Source organism: Podarcis tiliguerta, assembly GCF_965153285.1.
Source record: "Podarcis tiliguerta genome assembly, chromosome: 13".
Classification (NCBI taxonomy): domain Eukaryota; kingdom Metazoa; phylum Chordata; class Lepidosauria; order Squamata; family Lacertidae; genus Podarcis; species Podarcis tiliguerta.
In genome coordinates this window covers 27,638,534-27,657,906 of record NC_139546.1, presented here as the reverse complement: position 1 = coordinate 27,657,906, position 19,373 = coordinate 27,638,534, and the positions used below count along the sequence as shown (strand labels likewise).

The 19,373-nt window shown below is 43.3% G+C and overlaps 1 protein-coding gene and 1 long non-coding RNA gene across 3 annotated transcripts; one reads left to right on the top strand and one right to left on the bottom strand.

Moving 5' to 3' along the window:
- The first annotated feature begins 411 nt into the window (after positions 1 to 411).
- Positions 412 to 3,467, top strand: LOC310663456. The gene is made up of 3 exons (XR_014504497.1): positions 412 to 551; positions 1,530 to 1,641; positions 2,618 to 3,467. It is a non-coding gene; the product is annotated as an uncharacterized lncRNA (long non-coding RNA).
- A 115-nt stretch (positions 3,468 to 3,582) lies between these two features.
- On the bottom strand, positions 3,583 to 15,688 carry LOC310663339 (uncharacterized protein). 2 transcript variants are annotated; one of them, XM_083411134.1, is made up of 11 exons: positions 15,530 to 15,688; positions 14,837 to 15,001; positions 14,247 to 14,411; positions 11,522 to 11,686; positions 10,072 to 10,236; positions 8,779 to 8,946; positions 7,818 to 7,982; positions 7,440 to 7,604; positions 5,223 to 5,360; positions 3,973 to 4,129; positions 3,583 to 3,786 (listed from the first exon to the last, which is right to left on the bottom strand). In XM_083411134.1, exons 1-10 carry the CDS (start codon positions 15,606 to 15,608, stop codon positions 3,993 to 3,995), a joined length of 1,512 nt encoding a protein of 503 aa, XP_083267260.1. In that variant the 5' UTR covers positions 15,609 to 15,688; the 3' UTR covers positions 3,583 to 3,786; positions 3,973 to 3,992. The 2 variants fall into 2 exon arrangements, with proteins under 2 accessions (XP_083267260.1, XP_083267261.1); XM_083411135.1 differs by lacking the exon at positions 8,779 to 8,946 and having other exon boundaries at positions 3,583 to 4,129.
- Between the last annotated feature and the right edge of the window lie 3,685 nt (positions 15,689 to 19,373).

Sequence of the window (19,373 nt, the reverse complement as noted above, 5' to 3'; positions counted from 1 at the left end):
AAAGCAACCAATCATATAGAAGTTCCATTGTTTGTCCAACCAATGGGAATGGTGTGTTATACAATCATGCATTAGAACAAAACCACCAATCATATAGAAGTTTCATTGTTTGTCCAGCCTATGGGAATGGTATGTTTTATTGGGTGCTATATCCAGACCCTAAAGAACACCCAGGGCCAGCCCTACCATTAGTGAGGTGCCTGCCTCAGGCAGCTGATTTTAAGGTTTATGAAAGGGCAACAAATTGTTACCTATTTAATTTTATTACTGTTGTATTTTCACAACCAGAGACAGGGAGAGAGGTTTGTAGGATATTTCTGCCTCAGATTAAAAATAACTCAACTGCACTAAGGTACAGTGGGACTGGAGAGCAAATGGGAGATTTTCCTAACTGCTAAGATACCTGCTTTATCTCACTTTTTGGGAGTCAGTGCATACATAGGAGGGAAGAGTTAAATTCTCAGAAGGAACATGGCCTAACTACCTACGAAGAAGCTCTTGAAACAGGGTTTATCACTGCTGTCAAACAGAACAAAAGCCACTTTTAGAAGGTAATCGACCGGTAACTTTTGTAGATAATTCTATGGAAGATAGGGTGTCTTTGTTCACTAATAAAGTTGTGATAACAAGACTTATACAGGTGACCCAAAACAAGCAGTGATAATTTCATGACTGAGAGGAGCAGGAGGACATGGCTCACTAGCCCCATCCCTCCTATTGTGACTCACACCACCCTCCCCACACCACTGTCCATGTATTAGAGGCTGTATCTGCAGTCTGAATGTATATAGGCTCATCTGAAAACATAAGGTTCCACCTCATGGGGCCAGACTTTGTGTGTTTGACAGGCTGCCCCACTGCACTCAACCAATGGGTGGCATGGGGAGTGGCTGGCACAGGGCCTGGGTGAGGGTTAAGGTGTGGTGCCCTCACTATGGAAATTTGGCAGCCCAACTCTTTATTGGTTTTTTAGAAGATCAGTAAAGACCATAATGTACCAGTGTGCATTTGGGGACCCTATTATAAACCAAGCCACTGGTGAAACCCAGAGGTCTGTGACTGGATCTCTTACACCATCCAAAACTCTAAATAGGGAAAGTTCTATTAATCCTTTCCACCAAAACCATTATACCAATCTGAATCCACCCTGCCACCACCTGCTATTTACAGTGCAGGATAAAATGTATCAGAACCATTAGAAAAGCACCCTACCCCCAGAGAGTGCATACTAGGTAATTTCGATTTAAAATTCAAAGTGGATTAATTTCTCCCTCGTGCATATTTGAGGCATGGTAAGATTCCTACAAAAGAGGCTCTTTCCCAACTTTTTGTAGAAATGGGCCTTCTTCCCCAATGCCCCCTCCCACAGATCACATAATTATGTAACTAGTTCTCTTTCATAACTGAACTTTGAATTGCTGTGCCAGGTGATAACTGAATGTTTACCAGGATGTGGTAAATGCCAGAAGTGATGGGATCTGGCACTGACCAGTTCTTGGAGGATTTTCAGTTTTTCATCATTCTCCAAGGATCTGTCAACTGGTGTCATGGGAATATAAGAGTCCGGTTATGCAAGTTGTGAAGAAATGGTTCCATGTCAGAAAAACCCTAAGCGTGTCTGCTCAGAAGTAGTAGAGAAAGGTGAGAAAGTGTGTATCTTTCTATAATATCAGAACACAGGAACATGTGCTGAAGCTGAATGTTGGAAGAGTCAGGACACAAAAAAATGAAGTATTCATTCACATAGCATATAATCAAATAATTTGATTCACTCGCATGAGATGTAGTGATGGCCAGCAACTTGAATGGATTTATAAGATAGCCTTATCCTTCATGAATTTGTCTAACTCTCAGTAGCTACTAGGCATGATGGCAATGTTCTGCCTCCACTATCAGAGGCAGTAAGCTGCTGAAAACCAGGTGCTATTATTTTAAAGAATGAAATCAAGGAAGCATTTGAAATGTTGTAATAGTGGGTGACTTCTACTACCTTCATATAGACCAGTGGCATAGCATTGATTGCTAGCAGTTGGGGCACACGCACCTGCCAGGCAGAGTGTGCCAGCCGAGCCCACAACGCCAAGGCTGCCAGAGCAACCCCACCCCCACTAGAGCAAAGTGGGACTGTGATGAGCTGCCTGCCCTCCCGTGCTGGGGGAGCCCAGCCAGTTAATGCGGCCCTTGGCAGGCAGTAAGAAGCACTGAGCTGTTCTGCACTGGGGGTGCCTACATGGGGGGCACCTGGTTCATGCCCCCTCAAAAATTGTGTGCCAGGGACCGTGGCCTCTCTGGCATCCCCCACACTACATCCCTGAGACTGGCTACATATGTGTTCCAATCAAGACAAACAGGTTAAATTGTTAAAGGGAACTGCCTTTCCTACTCTGTCTACAGTTATGCCTATACACTGGCTGTTGGATTATGACATCATAACATGTCACACTGTGCTTATACCCACTGATTCCTGATTGGCTGACTCCAATCATTTATGAGGTCACAGAAGGTGTGTTAAATAGCTCCTTAGGAAATTCATTATTGGTGGAGATACAAGGTTGCATTTCACCCAGAACTGATGCCAGGCTGGTGATGGTACCTTTTTCCCATGCTATCCCCCCAGTTCTTGTACCCCTGAATATCTTTCAACCTCCCTTCTAAAGAAGCAGCTCAATTCACAATCCCAGTGGTCTCCCACCGAATGGAAAACTTGGTAGCATTGCACCTAAAGCTTCCCAATACTTGGAGAAAAGGTAATTTTGCATAGGAATTCAAATAAGCTGAATTCCTCAAGTGTTTCTATCTTAAGTGTGCTTCACATCATCAACTTAGAAAGCTACTTCTGTTCCTTCCTAGCAATCACTGCTGAGAACAAAGGAGAGTGTCAGCTGTTCCTTTGCACTGAGCAAATGCACGTGTAATAGGTGCCACATTGAAAAGGATATTCTAGCCAACCATTTCCAGTCCAGTATTCAGAAGTAGTTCATCTCTAAGCCAGCAATGGTTTAATACCAAATAACAATCGATTCCCATGCCAACTCCTTTATCAGAATTATGAATCTAAAGTCCATAACTGATTGTGGTGGTCCTTAAGTAAGGAGCATGCATGTGAGAACTCAATCCTTTGTCTCTGCTTTATACAGGGTAAGTGCAAGGCAGCAATGATGGGTGGGTCAGGATGAGCAGACCTAATGACAGGTGTCTGGTTGATATGCAGTAGATCAGCAAGGATATGTGGCTCTCAGAGTTGTTTTAACAATAGGGACAATGAAATGGCTCCTCACCTTGCTCCTTCGACTGTTGAAATGAAGAATGCTGGGAAAGCAGATTTTGAGTGAAAAGACTGAGCCCAGCTCAGTTCTGAGCAGTAGCTCAGAAGCACCATGCTCTTTAATTCTAAGTAAGTGTATGACTTTTGCATCTGACTCCAGTTGGTGGATCACTAATTTTTAGTAGAATATGCAAGCTTCAAGCCTGCTTTCTTCTGCACTAGAGTTGTTGCACACCACAGCTGCTAAGAAACACCTTGGACAGGAAGGTTTTCAGAAAGATCAAAGTGGGGGGGGGTAGAAGGAGAAGGCATACAGATTGGAAGTCTGAGAGATTTTTTATTCCCAGCTACAAAACTCATCAAAGTAGGAAAAAGACAGCTGGGCTTGGTTCATTTGTTGGTCTTCTCTTTCGTTGACCTCATCGTTCAGAGTCAGGAACATCCAAACTGAAACTACAAACATCTCAGCAAGACCAGGTAGTTGGTTAGTCAGCTCCTTTGGACACAAACTGAAAAGAGAGCTAAATATATAGGAAGAGTCTCAGCATGTGGGTTAAGATAAAATCTCTTTGCCTTGTCCTGCATATGAGACAAAACACATGAACCAGCAACCCCACATGACATGTCTGCTACTAGACTTTACTACCAATTTCTTCATCTCTACTTGTCTGGAGGCATCCCTCAGTTCCACTGTGATCCATCCCCACCTGAACTTCCTCTCCTTGAATCAGCACAGAATCCATCTGTTGTCAGTGTCAGCATTGCTAGTGAGGGAACACCAACTCCTTTTATCTGAGCGTCCTGCTTTGGTGCAGCTGTCGTATGACTTGCCACGAAAGATGAAGGGGAAGACGCAGTCCAATTCTGAATGGAAAGAAAGAAAGAAAAAGCGGATTGAAGAGGTTAACCTGAGAGATGGGCAAGTCTATCAATTTTGGTTACTCTCACTGTTTAAGTGCAAATTTCTCCTAATATAGTGGTACCTCGGGTTAAGTACTTAATTCATTCCGGAGGTCCGTACTTAACCTGAAACTATTCTTAACCTGAAGCACCACTTTAGCTAATGGGGCCTGCTGCTGCTGCCGCACCGCCGGAGCACGATTTCTGTTCTCAGCCTGAAGCAAAGTTCTTAACCTGAAGCACTATTTCTGGGTTAGCGGAGTCTGTAACCTGAAGTGTATGTAACCTGAAGTGTATGTAACCCGAGATACCACTGTACAGTTCTACCTTGTTTGGAAACCAAGGCATGCCATTGAATTCTTTAATTTGCGGCCATTGGCCCATATCGAAAACAATACATCAAAATTTGTCCATAAACAATACAATTTAAACAGTTCCAAGTTAAAACACCCATATAAAATCAATTTTACTTCAGTTAAGTAAACACTGTGGAAACCAAGGCATGCCATTGAAAATCAAGCCATTGATTCTGAAGCCGTGCCGGACATTCGGCTTCCAAAGAACGTTCGCAAACCGGAACACTCACTTCCAGGTTTGTGGCATTCGGGAGACAAAATGTACGAGTGCCAAGGTGTTTGGCTTCCAAGGTACAACTGTATACACAATTTTGAAAAGTGTATCTTTCTCTTAAGATAACAGATTGGTTATTTTATTTTCACTAGTATATTTTTGTCATCCCTACTTAAGTTTCACACTTTTAGTCTACCATTTCCCATAATTTCTACCTATGATAACATTATTCAGTGATTTAAAAACCCCTTGTGTTTCAGATGAAAGTTAAGGCACAATCTTGTGCTCCAAAACCACCAGGAAATTGTAAGGCATGACAAATGCCTTAACTTCCATGCCAAGTAAGCAGTAAAGATTTTGTATGGTCTCAACTCATAGGCTCCATGCACCCACACTTCGACCCGGTCTTTAGTCTGACCTACAAATAGAAACATAAATAACCCCCACCCCACCCTTGGCCTTTTATTTGCCCTCCCAATCTGCTCACGGTTGCAAAATCTCCATTTCAAGCCAGTTTGGTAGTCTGGAGTGGTGGCACACCAAGCTTTTCCTTCATGTTTATCCAGGGTGGTGCAGCTTTCATAAGGTTTCCCCTTATAGATAAAAGGGAAGACACAGCCTGTTTCTGAATAGAAAAGAAGGGGTGGGGAAGAGAGTTGTAGTAAGACCACAACTGCATCTCAGACTGCAAATTACTTTAAACAAGCACCATGCCCTCCAGGAATCCCAGGAACCCCAATTATGGGAACATGTTATGTTGAGTTTTCTTAATTCCTTGCAGAATTCCCTCTCTTAGGTTGCTTCCAGGTGACCTGTTTCCTGAGCATTTATCCAGATTTGATTAAAGAAAGCTTACACAGACATTAGACTATGGCTAGTCTTTATTGAACATTCATTCCAAATTGTTCACAGGGAGGTTAGACATGCATTCATCTTGATTTACTTCCACCAAGTTTATACAAAGGCTAACTTAGAGCTTATTTGTTTGTGGAAAGGTTATACAGCAACGAGCATTCATCCTGATTCACACTTTTCACTGCATTTCCCCATTACTTTCCTAACTGCAGAAATTCCAGGTTGGTCCTTTTTGGGGTTCTGGAATCACAGCCATTGCCGGAAAGTGTCTGGTGCCTCTTAGAAACTAGAGCTCCTGTCATTCCTTGGTGACACCATAACTATTAAACTAATTTTAAACCAGAAGCAATATTAAGTCACCAACAGATGGCAGCACAAATCAAGAGAACAATGGCATTCGCATGGCAAATATCACTGCTTTCTTCTTCAGTGAGCCTTAGAATAACTGGTTGTGTTCATGTTAATGCTTACCTTTTAAAAGGCTTAACCTTGAACTAAAACTCCCTCTTTGTTGATGCCTTTAATAGTGGCTCTCCAGATGTTGTTGGACTACAACTCCCATTATCCCTGAATATTTGGCCAAGCTGGCTGTGGATGATGGGTGTTGTAGTCCTAACAACATAAAAAGGTAAAGGTAAAAGTACCCCTGCCCGTACGGGCCAGTCTTGCCAGACTCTAGGGTTGTGCGCTCATCTCATTCTATAGGCCAAGGGCCAGCGCTGTCCGCAGAAACTTCCAGGTCACGTGGCCAGCGTGACAAGCTGCATCTGGCGAGCCAGTGCAGCACACGGAAATGCCGTTTACCTTCCCGCTAGTAAGTGGTCCCTATTTATCTACTTGCACCCGCGGGTGCTTTCGAACTGCTAGGTTGGCAGGCGCTGGGACCGAGCAATGGGAGCACACCCCGCCATGGGGATTCGAACCGCCGACCTGATGATCGGCAAGTCCTAGGCACTGAGGCTTTAACCCACAGCACCACCAGCGTCCCTCTCCTAACAACATATTAGGACCCAAAGTTGAAGAACACTGCCATAGGAGGAAATAGCTAGATTCCTGCCACCCTGCCTTTCTTCACAGCCACAAAATTTCTTCTTTCTCATGCATGTATTTTACTTTCACAGGCTTTGCTGCCCTATACAGAGTAGTCGCTCTTCAGTATTACATGAACATAAATGGTTTTTTTAATGACAGTGTCATAATAAGGTACTGAGTAAGCCAAATGAGGAAGCACTCGCTAATCCCAACCCTTCCTTAACACAGAAGGGGGGAGTATTTGCAGCAGATGTTCTACTTTAGAGGGTCATTCATATTTATGGATACAAGGTAGAACAAGGAATATTCTTCTTGTATAAACGGAAGATATAGTGGTGAGCAATTTGCCACATGTATAAATGTAAGCGGCCCAGTTTGCTCGTTATATTTTGTTGCAGTAAGGTCACCACAAAGTGATTTTTGCACATGCACCTTTGGTGAAGAAAATGGATGATGGGGTAGAGTTGGCACTTATATTGCCCTATCACACATTTAAACCTCCAGCACACACAAACAATGAAAACCTCATAGTCAAAATGTGAAAATAATGTGATCAAACATGAGTGTGGTCACCAGATACATTGGGATTATGTCCCTCATCTAGATGTGATATAAGCAGATCAAGTATCATTAATGAGCTTATCTGCTAACAGATAAATGTTGATGCTCTCCTTTGGAAAGCTGTAGACTTTGATGATTCATCAGCAATTGCATCCCAAGAGAAAAGGGGGCATGAATTTCCATTTTAATAGCAGTAAAGAATGAGCCTCAGAGAAAAGGTATGCCTCTCCACTTTTCTCCTCTGCCTGTCTCTTACCTGTGATGGTGCAAAACATTGATTTCTTATCTGCATCATAGTTGGCAGTGGTGGCACACCACAGCTTCCCATCAGTCCGTCCATCTTCTGTGCAGCTGCTGTAATTCTTGCCATCAAATAGGAATGGAAAGATGCATTTGGGAGGTTCCTTGCTTATATCTGGTCCTGTTTCAAGGAGGAAGGGTGGGGAGAGGCTAATTTTCAGCTAATTATATACATGTTTATGATGCCTGTCCTCCAGGGCCAACTTTACCTGGGGGTGCAAGGGGTGCGGGGCACCCAGGCGCCAAATTCTGGGGGGCGCCAACCAGTCCCTCTGACAAAGAGGAACACCCTTCTCCTAAACCAACATAAATAATTTTGCTGTTCTCTTCCTACCTGTGACATTGCAGTACACCCATTTCTTATCCACATCATGGTTGCTGGTGGTGGCACACCAGAGTTTCCCATCACTCATGCCTTCTGAAGTGCATGTGCTGTAGGATTGGCCCTTGTAGATGAAAGGGAAGACACACGTTGGACTCTCTACCTCTGGATCTGGCCCTGGATGTTAACATAAAAAGAAGTGGGTTCAAACATTTGTGGAGTGCCCAAGAAAATATCTCATGTCAGATTACAGATAGAAAAGATACAACATCCACAGACACCAAGAGCTGCAAGCTGAATCCAGGAAAAAGTGAAATGTTGTTTCTTATGTACCACTAGGGATGTAAGAAGGTATTATTTTCCAACCTGCCCTGTATTCATTGCATGCAGCACTGTTTCCATTCTGCTTCGCTTCATCTTCCACCAAAAACTACATTATGTTATTGTTCAATGTGGCAAAATTGTGTAATTTACGTAAGTTTTATAATTAATGATGCTGATTATGTTGTCATTACGTTATCCCACTCCATTCATTTCAATGCAAATGGAGGGAACTATCATAAAGTATCATTTGCAGTATCAAAACAGAAACAATAGCAAATACTGATTTTATTCACTGGATTTTTTTCACAGGATGAATAAAAGAACATTGGTGATTTCCACTCCCATTTCCACATTTACTGAAATTCTCTGACATCCATAGGTGCTGCCCAAATATTTATCTCCTTCCCTTACTCCCGTTACTGCTTTAGCACCTGGTGACAGGAACTCATTAGAGGAATGCAGTGGGATCAGGGTGGAAGACCTGGAGCCCATTGTGATGACATACAAACATAACAATTTGTCCCAAGAGTTGCCAACACATTTAACCACCTTTTAGCAATGGCAATCTCTAATCTGCATTCATTCTGTGCCCCTCTGAATCTCACTGCTGGATGTTTGTCTCTGTTTTTTGACTTCCTCAGGCCCTTACCTGAGTCCTCCTCGCAGAACTTCCATTTCTTGTCGACATCATAGTTACTGGTGGTGGAACACCACAACCTCCCATCATTCCGCCCACTTGCAGTGCAGTGGACATACAATTTTCCCTCAAAGATGAATGGAAAGGTGCAAGGTGGACTTTCCACACTCTTGTCAGGTCCTGTCATTAAACAAATAGATGATGTATTCTTAAAGTAGAAATGTTCTCTCAGACATCTTAACTTATTTTCTTGTTCTGTGATACAAGTCCTATATATTGTAAAGCTCCAATGAAGGACAGAAAGTCTGTCTGTCTGTCTGTCTGTCTGTCTGTCTGTCTGTCTGTCTGTCTAGTGATGGTGTCTGTCTGGTGGGGTACTGCTCCTGTCCACTTACCAGAACCAGGGTGAGATAGGGCAGCACAGCAGTGAGGGCGTAGAAATCATTGGGTTAGCAGAAGCCAATGCAGACACACATACAGTTGGGTCTGCTACCCTTGCCATAGTTACCAACTCCCTGGGGCCCTGAGTGCACAAGCACCCACAAAATTACCCATGAAGGGACCGGGCACCCACAAATTTCAGTGACAGGGCCATGCAAGCTGCATGGCACCCATGGCCTCACGTACCCACAGTTGCAGGGCCAAGCTGACACTCCTGGCCCTTGCCAAACCACCCCACTCCCAGCAAGCGACAGCACTGCCATAGCCAGGAAAGCAACACCCCACTGCGTGTACCACATATGAGTTTTTTTAAAATCCATACAATACAATGCAAATTACAACAGTTCAATTGCTGTTTAAGGGCGTTAGTGTAATTCAGATAGAAATGAAAAGGTTTAAAGATCCATTTGAAAGTTAACAAAGATGGGGCCGTAAGTATCCCCTTCAGAACAGTTAAAAGAAATTACGGGGTCATTAATGATTAAGCCCCTGTTTCTAGTGCCTACCAGCCTAATGGGTCTTTGAGCAAGCTCCTTGAGGCTTATCTTAAGAAATGGGTAGGTTCCTATAAGCACAGGTGGTCCTTCAAATAATCTGGTTGAAATTATTTAGGGGCTTTAAAGATCAATGCCACAATTTAAAAAATAAATAAATCCCAAACCAAATAGACAACCAATATAACTGCAACAGTGTCTGTACAATATGTTCTGAATGCCTCCCCCCACTCCTATAATTTCGCTCAATGTTCAAAAATCCATGGAGAATTTATCGTGTGAATTAGAAGTGTTAGCTGCCCTTTGGATGGAAGAAATCCCCACCCCTTCCCTAAATGAACACAAACTACATATGTCCTTCTCCTCTTACCTGTGTCATTACAGTACATCCACTTCTTATCTAAATCATAGTTGCTGGTGGTAGCACACCAGCATTTTCCATTGCTCATGCCGTCAGTAGTACATGCACTGTAGGCCTTGCCATTGTAAATGAATGGAAATACACAAGAAGGACCCTCTCCATTTGAGTCTGGCCCTGAATTTGAAAGGAAAAAGAAAATGGGTGCAAGCAGAGCTTTTTCAGCTGGAACTCAATGGAACTCAGTTCCAGCACCTCTCAGGTGGATGCCATTGCCATTATAAGAAAACAAGGGGGGCTTCCGGGTGAGTTCCAGCACCTCTTTTTCTAGAAAAATAGCACTCGGGGCAAGGATTTGTGGACCTCTCAGAGCAGAAGTAGTTATCATCTTAGGTTACTTAGAGGAAGATTTTCTATCAACACACAACCTACACACTTTCACTCCAGAGTTGAATACATACATTCTGAGATGTACTCGCCTCTGTTCTAAGCAAGGAACAGGACAATTATTTGTTTGATGGTCATCCATGGTGAGCTGTGGCTCTTACATCAATGAGCAGAGAAAAAAGTACCTCTAGGCCCTATCATAAGAGGGGACTGGGAAAAACTCAGAGTTTTTTAAAAAAATAAAATCAGATGGGGCTGAAATGACATTAAAGTAGGCGTGAAGTGAAACTCCCTATAAAAACATTCCATAGTCAGTGTGTTACCCCAGTGTGTTACCACTGTGAAGGCCCCAACCCTTACCTCTGATGGCAACTCCTCCCAAATTAACCTATATTGTGCTGCTTTTCTTGTTATTATTCTTGTATAAACTTGCTTTATGTGTTTTTATCATTGCATGATTGTATTCTTGCAACCTGCCCCACGACCTTATGGTGAAGGGGAAGGTAAGAAATGTTAGAAATAAATCCTTGCCCACCACCATATTATCCTCAGATGTGCTGTGCTGCATTCCCAAAGCTCTTTACGCTCCTCTCATTATGGGGTGGGATTCAGATATGCCCTAACCCAGACAACTGCCAAGTTCCTGTAAGAAACATAGTGTTTTCTCCATTCAGTAACTTCTGGATTATTTGTAGATAGAAAGAAAATAAAAATGAATTGGCTCACTGACAAAATACATTGGGTTTAAAAAAATTAAAGGAGGGTAGAGCAGGTAGGATTGGGACAGAAAAGCTGGTACTCTTCTAGCTAGCAAGGATAAAGATTATATCCTGAAGTTAAATGTAACCTATCTAGTGAAGCTATCATCCACTGAACAGCTTGTGTGCTGTCATGCTATTGCTTCCTTTAAAACACTGTAATTTTAATGAAATCCTAGCATTTCACTAAACAAGAGGAAACCAATGGGTTCAGAGCTCCTGAGGAACTGAGGAAGTATCTTGACCCACACCAGTTTGGCCATCTGGTACCAATGGGAATGATTAACCTCCACTTCCTCTGTTTTCTCTAAGCTTACCTGAGTCCTGGCAGAACTTCCATTTCTTGTCAGCTTCATAGTTGCTTGTGGTGGCACACCAGAGATTCCCATCACTCCGCCCATCTGCAGTGCAGCTGAGGTAAAACTTGCCCTTGTAGATGAATGGGAAGACACAAGGCGGGCTTTCCACACTCTCATCAGGCCCTGGTTTTTGAACAAATAGAAGGAAGAAATGTTCTTAAAGAATGGAACACTTTCGCACATACCTTTATTATTCTATTTGCTTGTTCTCCAAGCCTTGCTAATTCTATCTCATTTTACCAATCAGCTTAGCCAATGGTGAGGGATGATAGGAAGTTGAAGAAGACTTGGGTAGACATGGAGGAGAAGCAGTTTATTATGCAATTCTCACATTGTATGGGCAATCTATCCAGAAAATAAATTGTATCGAGGAGTTAGTGATCTAACATGGTTGCCTTTCCTGCCTCCGTTCCTTCCCCTTCTTATCTCTTGTTAGCTCTTTGATGGCTGAGAAGTGGGATCATCTTGGTTGTGGGCAGGCCCCCAGCCCAGTTCCTCCCCCCACCCTGGCATGGGCAGAGTAATACTTTCATGCCAGGGTGGCATCACAATCACCCCAGACCTATTGGCCAATCATTTTTGAGCAGGGGGATTGTGAGGAGTTTAAAAGTGGCAGTGCGACGTGGCTATGCACCTGGTTCTCACTGCCAAACACCCGCACACCCGCCCTGTAATTTATGTGTTCTTTGGCCTTGCTTTGGATGTTGGTTGGTCGCCTGTCTTGGGACAGGGGCCAGGTAGGAATTTTTCCATTTGGCAAATTGGCATGAGCCAGTTGGTTTTAGCAATCGTCACAACTTTGTAAGGTTTGGCGGTTAGGCATTGGCTCATTGAATTGTGGGGGGGGGGGAGGTCAGCCATCACCTGCCTCTCAATTGACCAAGGGTATTCCATTAAAGGAAGCCAGGGCCTGGTTCCTGTCCGAAGTCCGCTTGAGGGGCTAGGGCCATGCCAGGCCTCTGGGAACACCGAGGAAAGCTATAGGTGGGTTCCCCCGATGTGGCTTCCTATTGGGGTGGTTTACCCTTATTGACTACCTGCAAAGCAGGCAGGAGTCCAATATAGTCTATGCCAATACCGCTCACATTTCTGTAATTCAATAAAGTTGTGGCCTAAAATTTTGCCAGTAACCTTAAACTAAATATTCTGTGTCCGTGTGAATTTATTTTAACAAGGGGCTAGTCTGGGGGCCTTGCCACACAACAGCCTTTAATGCCCTAATCTGTGGAAGGAAGTGATAGTGTTGGGTACCTTCACCTTCTTTGGTGTTAGACATTGTTTGGAGAACATGAGGCATTGGGAGAGGTGGCTGATGAATAATCTGCATGTAGCCAGTCGAGCAAGCCACACAGGCTAACGGGCTAGCTATCTATTAATCAGATGGTGTTGAGCAGAGTCTAAGAAGCTCATGCATGGACTGATGGCCACAGGTCCGTGCAGACTAAGGCTACCTGGGGGAGTCACTTTGCCACTTCTTGAGGGCTTCCAAGTGTCTCATTGAGGTGCTTGCTTGGTATGTACAGTGGTACCTCAGTCTCCGAACAGCCCTGTTAACAAACAATTCAGGATACGAACTCTGCAAAACTGGAAGTAGGTGTTCCGGTTAGTGAACTTTGCCTCAGAAGCCGAACGGAAGCTGAATGGTAGAAAGGCACCGGCAGTGGGAGGCCTCAGTAGGGAAAGCATGCCTTCATTTAAGAATGCTTTGGTTTAAGAACAGACTTCCGGAATGGATTAAGTTTGTAAACCAAGGTACCACTGTATATATTGCTTGCTGTTTAGAATAAAATCTTTAATCTTCTCACTCACTTGTGTTTTGTATTACGTCTGGATCTCATTTAAAAGAACCACCTTGCATTTCACAAGACATAAATTTATAATGTCCCTTTTCCATCCAAATCTGGAAGCGCCAAGTGAATGGAAATGTTATAATGCATGTAATGAACAATAAAGCAAAACACTGTATAAAATTGCAAAAAAGAAAAGAAAGCAAGACATTGCACTAATCAAACTACAACGTCACATAAATGTCGCATGATAATGCCTAACTATATCACCAAAAAGAACGCAAATGATTGCCAAAACTATGTGACACAGCCAGGGCTAGCCCACCCAATAGCCAGTGATAGCAGAACCTGGCTACTCCAGAAAGGAAAAAGGCTCATAGCTCAGTGGTAGGCCAACTGCTTTGCATGCAGATGGCTCTGGACTGAACCTCTAGCAACTGCAAGTAAGGTTGCCTGCCTGAAACCCTGAAGAGCTGCTGCCAAGTGATACAGAAAATACTAAGCTAGTATTTCAAATGGTCTTACTCAATATATGTAGAAGCTTCCTATTTGTGTTGTTCTCATCCTGTGACATTACAGGACATCCATTGGTATTAGGCTAATTTTATACACCTCTATGACGTCTGTCCTTCTTTGTCTCCAGAGTGCTCTCTTCCTTAAACCTCCGCAGTTGCTTGCTTTTGCATGATCAGACATAGAGAAACACCCTTCTCCTAGACCAGGCATGGCCAAACTTGGCCCTCCAGCTGTTTTGGAACTACAGTTCCCATCAACCCTGACCACTGGTGCTGTTAGCGAGGGGTGATGGGAGTTGTAGTCTCAAAACAGCTAGAGGGCCAAGTTTGGCCATGCCTGTCCTAAACCAACACAAACACCTTTTGCTGTTCTCTTCCTACCTGTGACATTGCAGTACACCCATTTCTTATCCACATCATAGTTGCTTGTGGTGGCACACCAGAGTTTCCCATCACTCATGCCTTCTGAAGTGCATGTGCTGTAGGATTGGCCCTTGTAGATGAAAGGGAAGACACACGTTGGACTCTCTACCTCTGGATCTGGCCCTGGATGTTAACATAAAAAGAAGTGGGTTTAAACATTTGTGAAGCACCCAAGAAAATATCTCGTGTCAGATTACAGATAGAGAAGATATAACATCCACGGACACCAAGAGCTACAAGCAGCATCCAGGAAAATGTGGAATGTTGCTTCTTAAGTACCACTGGGGACGCAAGAAGGTATTATTTTCCAACCTGCCCCGTATTCATTGCATGCAGCACTGTTTCCATTCTGCTTCAGTTCATCTTCCACCAAAAACTACATTATGTTATTGTTTACTGTGGCAAAATTGTGTAATTTACATAAATTATATAATGAATGATGCAGATTATGTTGTATTTACATTATCCCACTCCATTCATTTCAATGCAAATGGAAGGAACTGTCATAAAGTATCATTTTCAGTTCACATATGTCCTACTCCTCTTACCTGTGTCATTACAGTACATCCACTTCTTATCTAAATCATAGTTGCTGGTGGTAGCACACCAGCATTTCCCATCACTCATGCCATCAGTGGTACATGCGCTGTAGAACTTGCCATTATAAATGAATGGAAATACACAGGAAGGACCCTCTCCATTTGAGTCTGGCCCTGAATTTGAAAGGAAAAAGAAGATGGGTGTAGGCAGGGCTGTTTCAGCTGGAACTCAATGGAACTCAGTTCCAGCACCTCTCAGGTGGGTGCCATTGCCATTATAAGAAAACAAGGGGGGCTTCCTGGTGAGTTCCAGCACCTCTTTTTCTAGAAAAATAGCACTCGGGGCCAGGATTTGTGAACCTCTCAAAGCAGAAGTAGTTATTATCTTAGGTTACTTATAGGGAAGATTTTTTGTCAGCACACAACCTACACACTTTCACTTCAGAGTGGAATACACACAATCTGAGATGTACTCGCCTCTGTTCTAAGCAAGGAACAGGACAATGATTTGTTTGATGGTCATCCATGATGAGCTGAAGCTCTTACATCCATGAGCAGAGAAAAAAGTTGCTCTAGGGCATTTCCTTTCAGCTTCATAGTTGCTTGTGGTGGCACACCAGAGTCTCCCATCACTCCGCCCATCTGCAGGAGAACACCCTTCTCCTAAACCAACACAAACACTTTTTGCTGTTCTCTTCCTACCTGTGACATTGCAGTACACCCATCTCTTATCCACATCATAGTTGCTTGTGGTGGCACACCAAAGATTCCCATCACTCATGCCTTCTGAAGTGCATGTGCTGTAGGATAGGCCCTTGTAAATGAAGGGGAAAACACACGTTGGACTCTCTGCCTTTGAATCTGGCCCTGGATGTTAATATAAAAAGAAGTGATTTAAACATTTGCGGAGCACCCAAGAAAATAGCTTGTGTCAGATTATAGATAGAGAAGATATAACATCCACAGACACCCAGAGCTACAAGCAGCATCCAGGAAAACGTGGAATGTTGCTTGAGAAGCAACAAAGAGGAACAGCCTTCTCCTAAACCAACCCAAACACTTTTGCTGTCCCCTTCCTACCTGTGACATTGCAGTACATCCATTTCTCATCCGTGTCATAGTTGCTGGTTGTGGCGCACCAGTGTTTCCCATCACTCATGCCCTCTGTAGTACATGTGCTGTAGGAGTTGCCCTTGAAGATGAAAGGGAAGGTGCAAGATGGACTCTCTACCTTCAGATCTGGACCTAGGTTTTAAAATTAGAAATAAGGTGGATGGAGGGATATGTGGGCAATCCATATCATAATAGATGCCGCAGAGAGAGGATATGATATCAGCCAATCCATATGTCCATACGCAGCACCCGAGAAGCTGAATTTTGAGGCATATTTGGGTCCCCAAAATTATTTTGTTCCCTTATTGTTAATTGAAGTAATTCTCCCGTTACTTTTTTTTTTTTTTTTTTTTGCTAAGTAACACTGCTTTACTAGATAGACACTCCCTACGAGTCAGAAGTTGAGGCCTCTGAATAAATATGACATGCTGAGGGAACAACTAGACACACATATATGGCTGTCTTTTAGCACTGGGGTCACTCACTTTTGAATCAGATCAATGCAGTTCAGGTTTTTTTTTTTAGTATACTAAAAACCTCTTCATGTTTTCTCCACATGATGTAGTCTCCTACAGGTATAATGAAAAGTGAGGCTATGCCCCCAATATCATACCTCCTGCTCGTTCTTCCCCCTCAACACCCACATGGATGTCTAGAAAGAGTTGTAGTTGTTCCCAAGTAGGTGCTCCACACAATTGTATGGGGCAGCTATACATAAGCAAGACTGTGGACCAGATGTGGTCCTCCAAACCTCTCTGTCTAACCCTTGAAACTTTCCCCAGGTCACACACACTTTCACCAAAGCCACACCCCTTGAGTATTTTTACCAAGCTGGAATATGCACTTGAACTTTGATAATGCCTCTCACTTGGCTGTATGGAGGATAAAGAAGGATACATGAACATGTGCAAAAACTAGCCCATCTTACAATGGAGAAAATTTACATTCATTCCTCCACCTACTTTTGCTTCTGATTTCATTCACCACTGGAAAGTTGGCCAGAAAGTAACAAGGAACTCTGTCTGAAAAGGATTCTCCATCCCTGACAAAAGGGTGGTCCAGAAAAGGCAGAGCCTCAGCGATATGGCCAGCAGCACAACCTGATCTACCTATAGGAGCCCTTCATACATGTTGTTGTTTTTAATGTGACTTATGAATCTACAAAATAAAATAAATAGATATGGCCTCTGCTTGGCTTGTTTCTTCCTCCTGCCTTTAGCTTCTCTTACCTGGCTCTTCCGGACATAACTTCAGCTTCTTGTCTGTATCATAGTCGCCTGTGGTGGCACACCATGGCTTCTTATCTCTCCGCCCATCTGTGGTACAGCTGTAGTAAAACTGTCTCTTAAAGATGAATGGGAAGATGCAAGGTGGACTTTCCGCAACCTCGTCAGGGCCTGATTTTTTTACCATGCAAAAGAAATATACAGTTTGTCAGGGAGGGATTGGAGTTAATCAGAGATATCCTTGTGCTAGAGAAACCATCAACCTCAACTTTCCATCCCTCTCTGAATCAGGACAATATATTTCAAGATATAAAAGCAGCCCTTTTCACATAAGGAAAATAAAGAAGAGCCATGTTGGATCAGGTCAAAAGCCCAACAAGATCCTGTTTAAACAGTGGCCTGGTATTCAGGGGTGTGGCAGGGTGGGTGGAGAATGAATTAACTTTGATGAGCACAACACACTGGTTAAACCAGGCATATGAACTGCCTGACAGTAGTTGTATTGCTAGGAATGGTTGGACAGAAGAAGAAAAATCATTCTAATTGGCCTGTTTGGATTTCCATACATTCGTGGCCACATATTATGGCCATATTAGAGCCTCACCTCTCACATCTCATATGTGAAAAAGGAAGTGAATGGCAGAAATTGGGAGAATTCAGTATTTCTCACCTATCCACCACTTTTCTTGTTGAAATTGGGCATGCCCTTTCTACAGGATTGCAGCAGTTCTATGTTTGAACAAAGAGGGACTCTGCCATGAACATCCAGTTTGGCTTGCACTTTTGGAAAAAGGATTCTGTGGGATGTGCCGCCTTCTTACAAGCATTCACAGGAAGCTGCCTCCATCTTGCTCTGTATTGTGTAATCTACCTGGCATCCTATCTCTCACCACTTCTTCCTGCCCCTCCCATCCTTCCTACCTGAAGGCTCGCAGTATGTCCATTGCAGGTCCGCATTATAGTCTGCTGTGAGAGAGCACCAGGGCTTCTTCTGGGACATTCCATGTGTTGTGCAGGACTCATAGAGCTTGCCGTTGTACATGAAAGGAAAGGCACAAAGGTCCTTGGGCTCAGCAGCTGCATCTGAGCAGGAATGGGAGGCAAAGTTCACAAGACCAAAAGAGAAGATCATTATGCATGCTTGTAGTCCCGTATCCCAGCATGGATTGCACTGTGCGCATCATGAATTTTCTGCCATTGGTTTGATTTGATTTGAATTTTCAAATCAAACTATGATTTGATGCGCTGTTAGAAACCTTCCTATAGATCGGGGCATTGAGTTGTGTGCATTGTCAAAGGGAAAGGGTTGTCAAGGTGAAAGGCAAGCTACAAACAAAGTCATGTACAGGTCAGAATTTGATAGCCATCATGATACTGTTCCTGAGTTGGATGTGGGAACAACCAGGGCATTTGAGTCTGCTGCAGGCTGTGTGGCACATTAGAACCTTTCTGCCCATTTGCTTCCCTGGTGGCTCTGCAGGGTGATGGTAAAGATTCACCTTGTAATTAACATATACGAGGGCATAAGGAAGCCACTGTGCAAGTCAAGCCCTTTGCCAGTTTCAATACCTGTGTTGTCTGGCTATATGCCCCATTGCTTGGATGCTGATTGTCAGTTCACACATGCGTAAAAATAACTTTTTGAGTAGTTGTGTGCAGAAGAAGTGATGTACTTATTCTCTTCTCACTCAGTTGTTTATTTTATTATTATTATTATTATTATTATTATTATTATTATTATTATTGAATATATGCCCTGCCCTTCCTCCAAAAGGAGACCAGTGTACCTTTCATACCCATTTGGATCCCTTCCACCAAACCCAACACAAACATATATGCTGTTTTCCTCCTACCTGTGACAGTACAGTACACCCATTTCTTATCAACGTCATAATTACTGGTGTTTGCACACCACAGTTTCCCATCACTCATGCCTTCACTAGTGCATGTGCTATAGGACCTGCCCTTGTAGATGAAGGGGAAGACACATAATGGGTTTTCTGAAGCTGGAGCTGGCCCTGGATTTTAAAATAAAAAGAAGGCAAATGTGAGGATTTGTAGACCACCTAGAGTAGGAACATGTGAAACTGTGTTGTGCTGAATTGGACCAAGGGGTGGAAGAGACATTTAATTTTGCTTGCATTTTAATAAGTAACCTGCACTTCTCAAAACAATACGAGAACCGAAACAAATCTATCTTTCAAAAT

Bases quoted from the DNA above. Each gene is read 5' to 3' on its own strand.
- LOC310663339 (XM_083411134.1), bottom strand. From the start codon at position 15,608: ATGAGTGATGGGAATCTTTGGTGTGCCACCACAAGCAACTATGATGTG. The intron at 14,412-14,836 runs GTAAGAGGAGTA...GTTAACATCCAG, and splicing joins GATGTACTGTAATGACACAG to GGCCAGATCCAGAGGTAGAG. The intron at 7,983-8,778 runs GTAAGGGCCTGA...GTTAACATCCAG, and splicing joins GTTCTGCGAGGAGGACTCAG to GGCCAGATCCAGAGGTAGAG.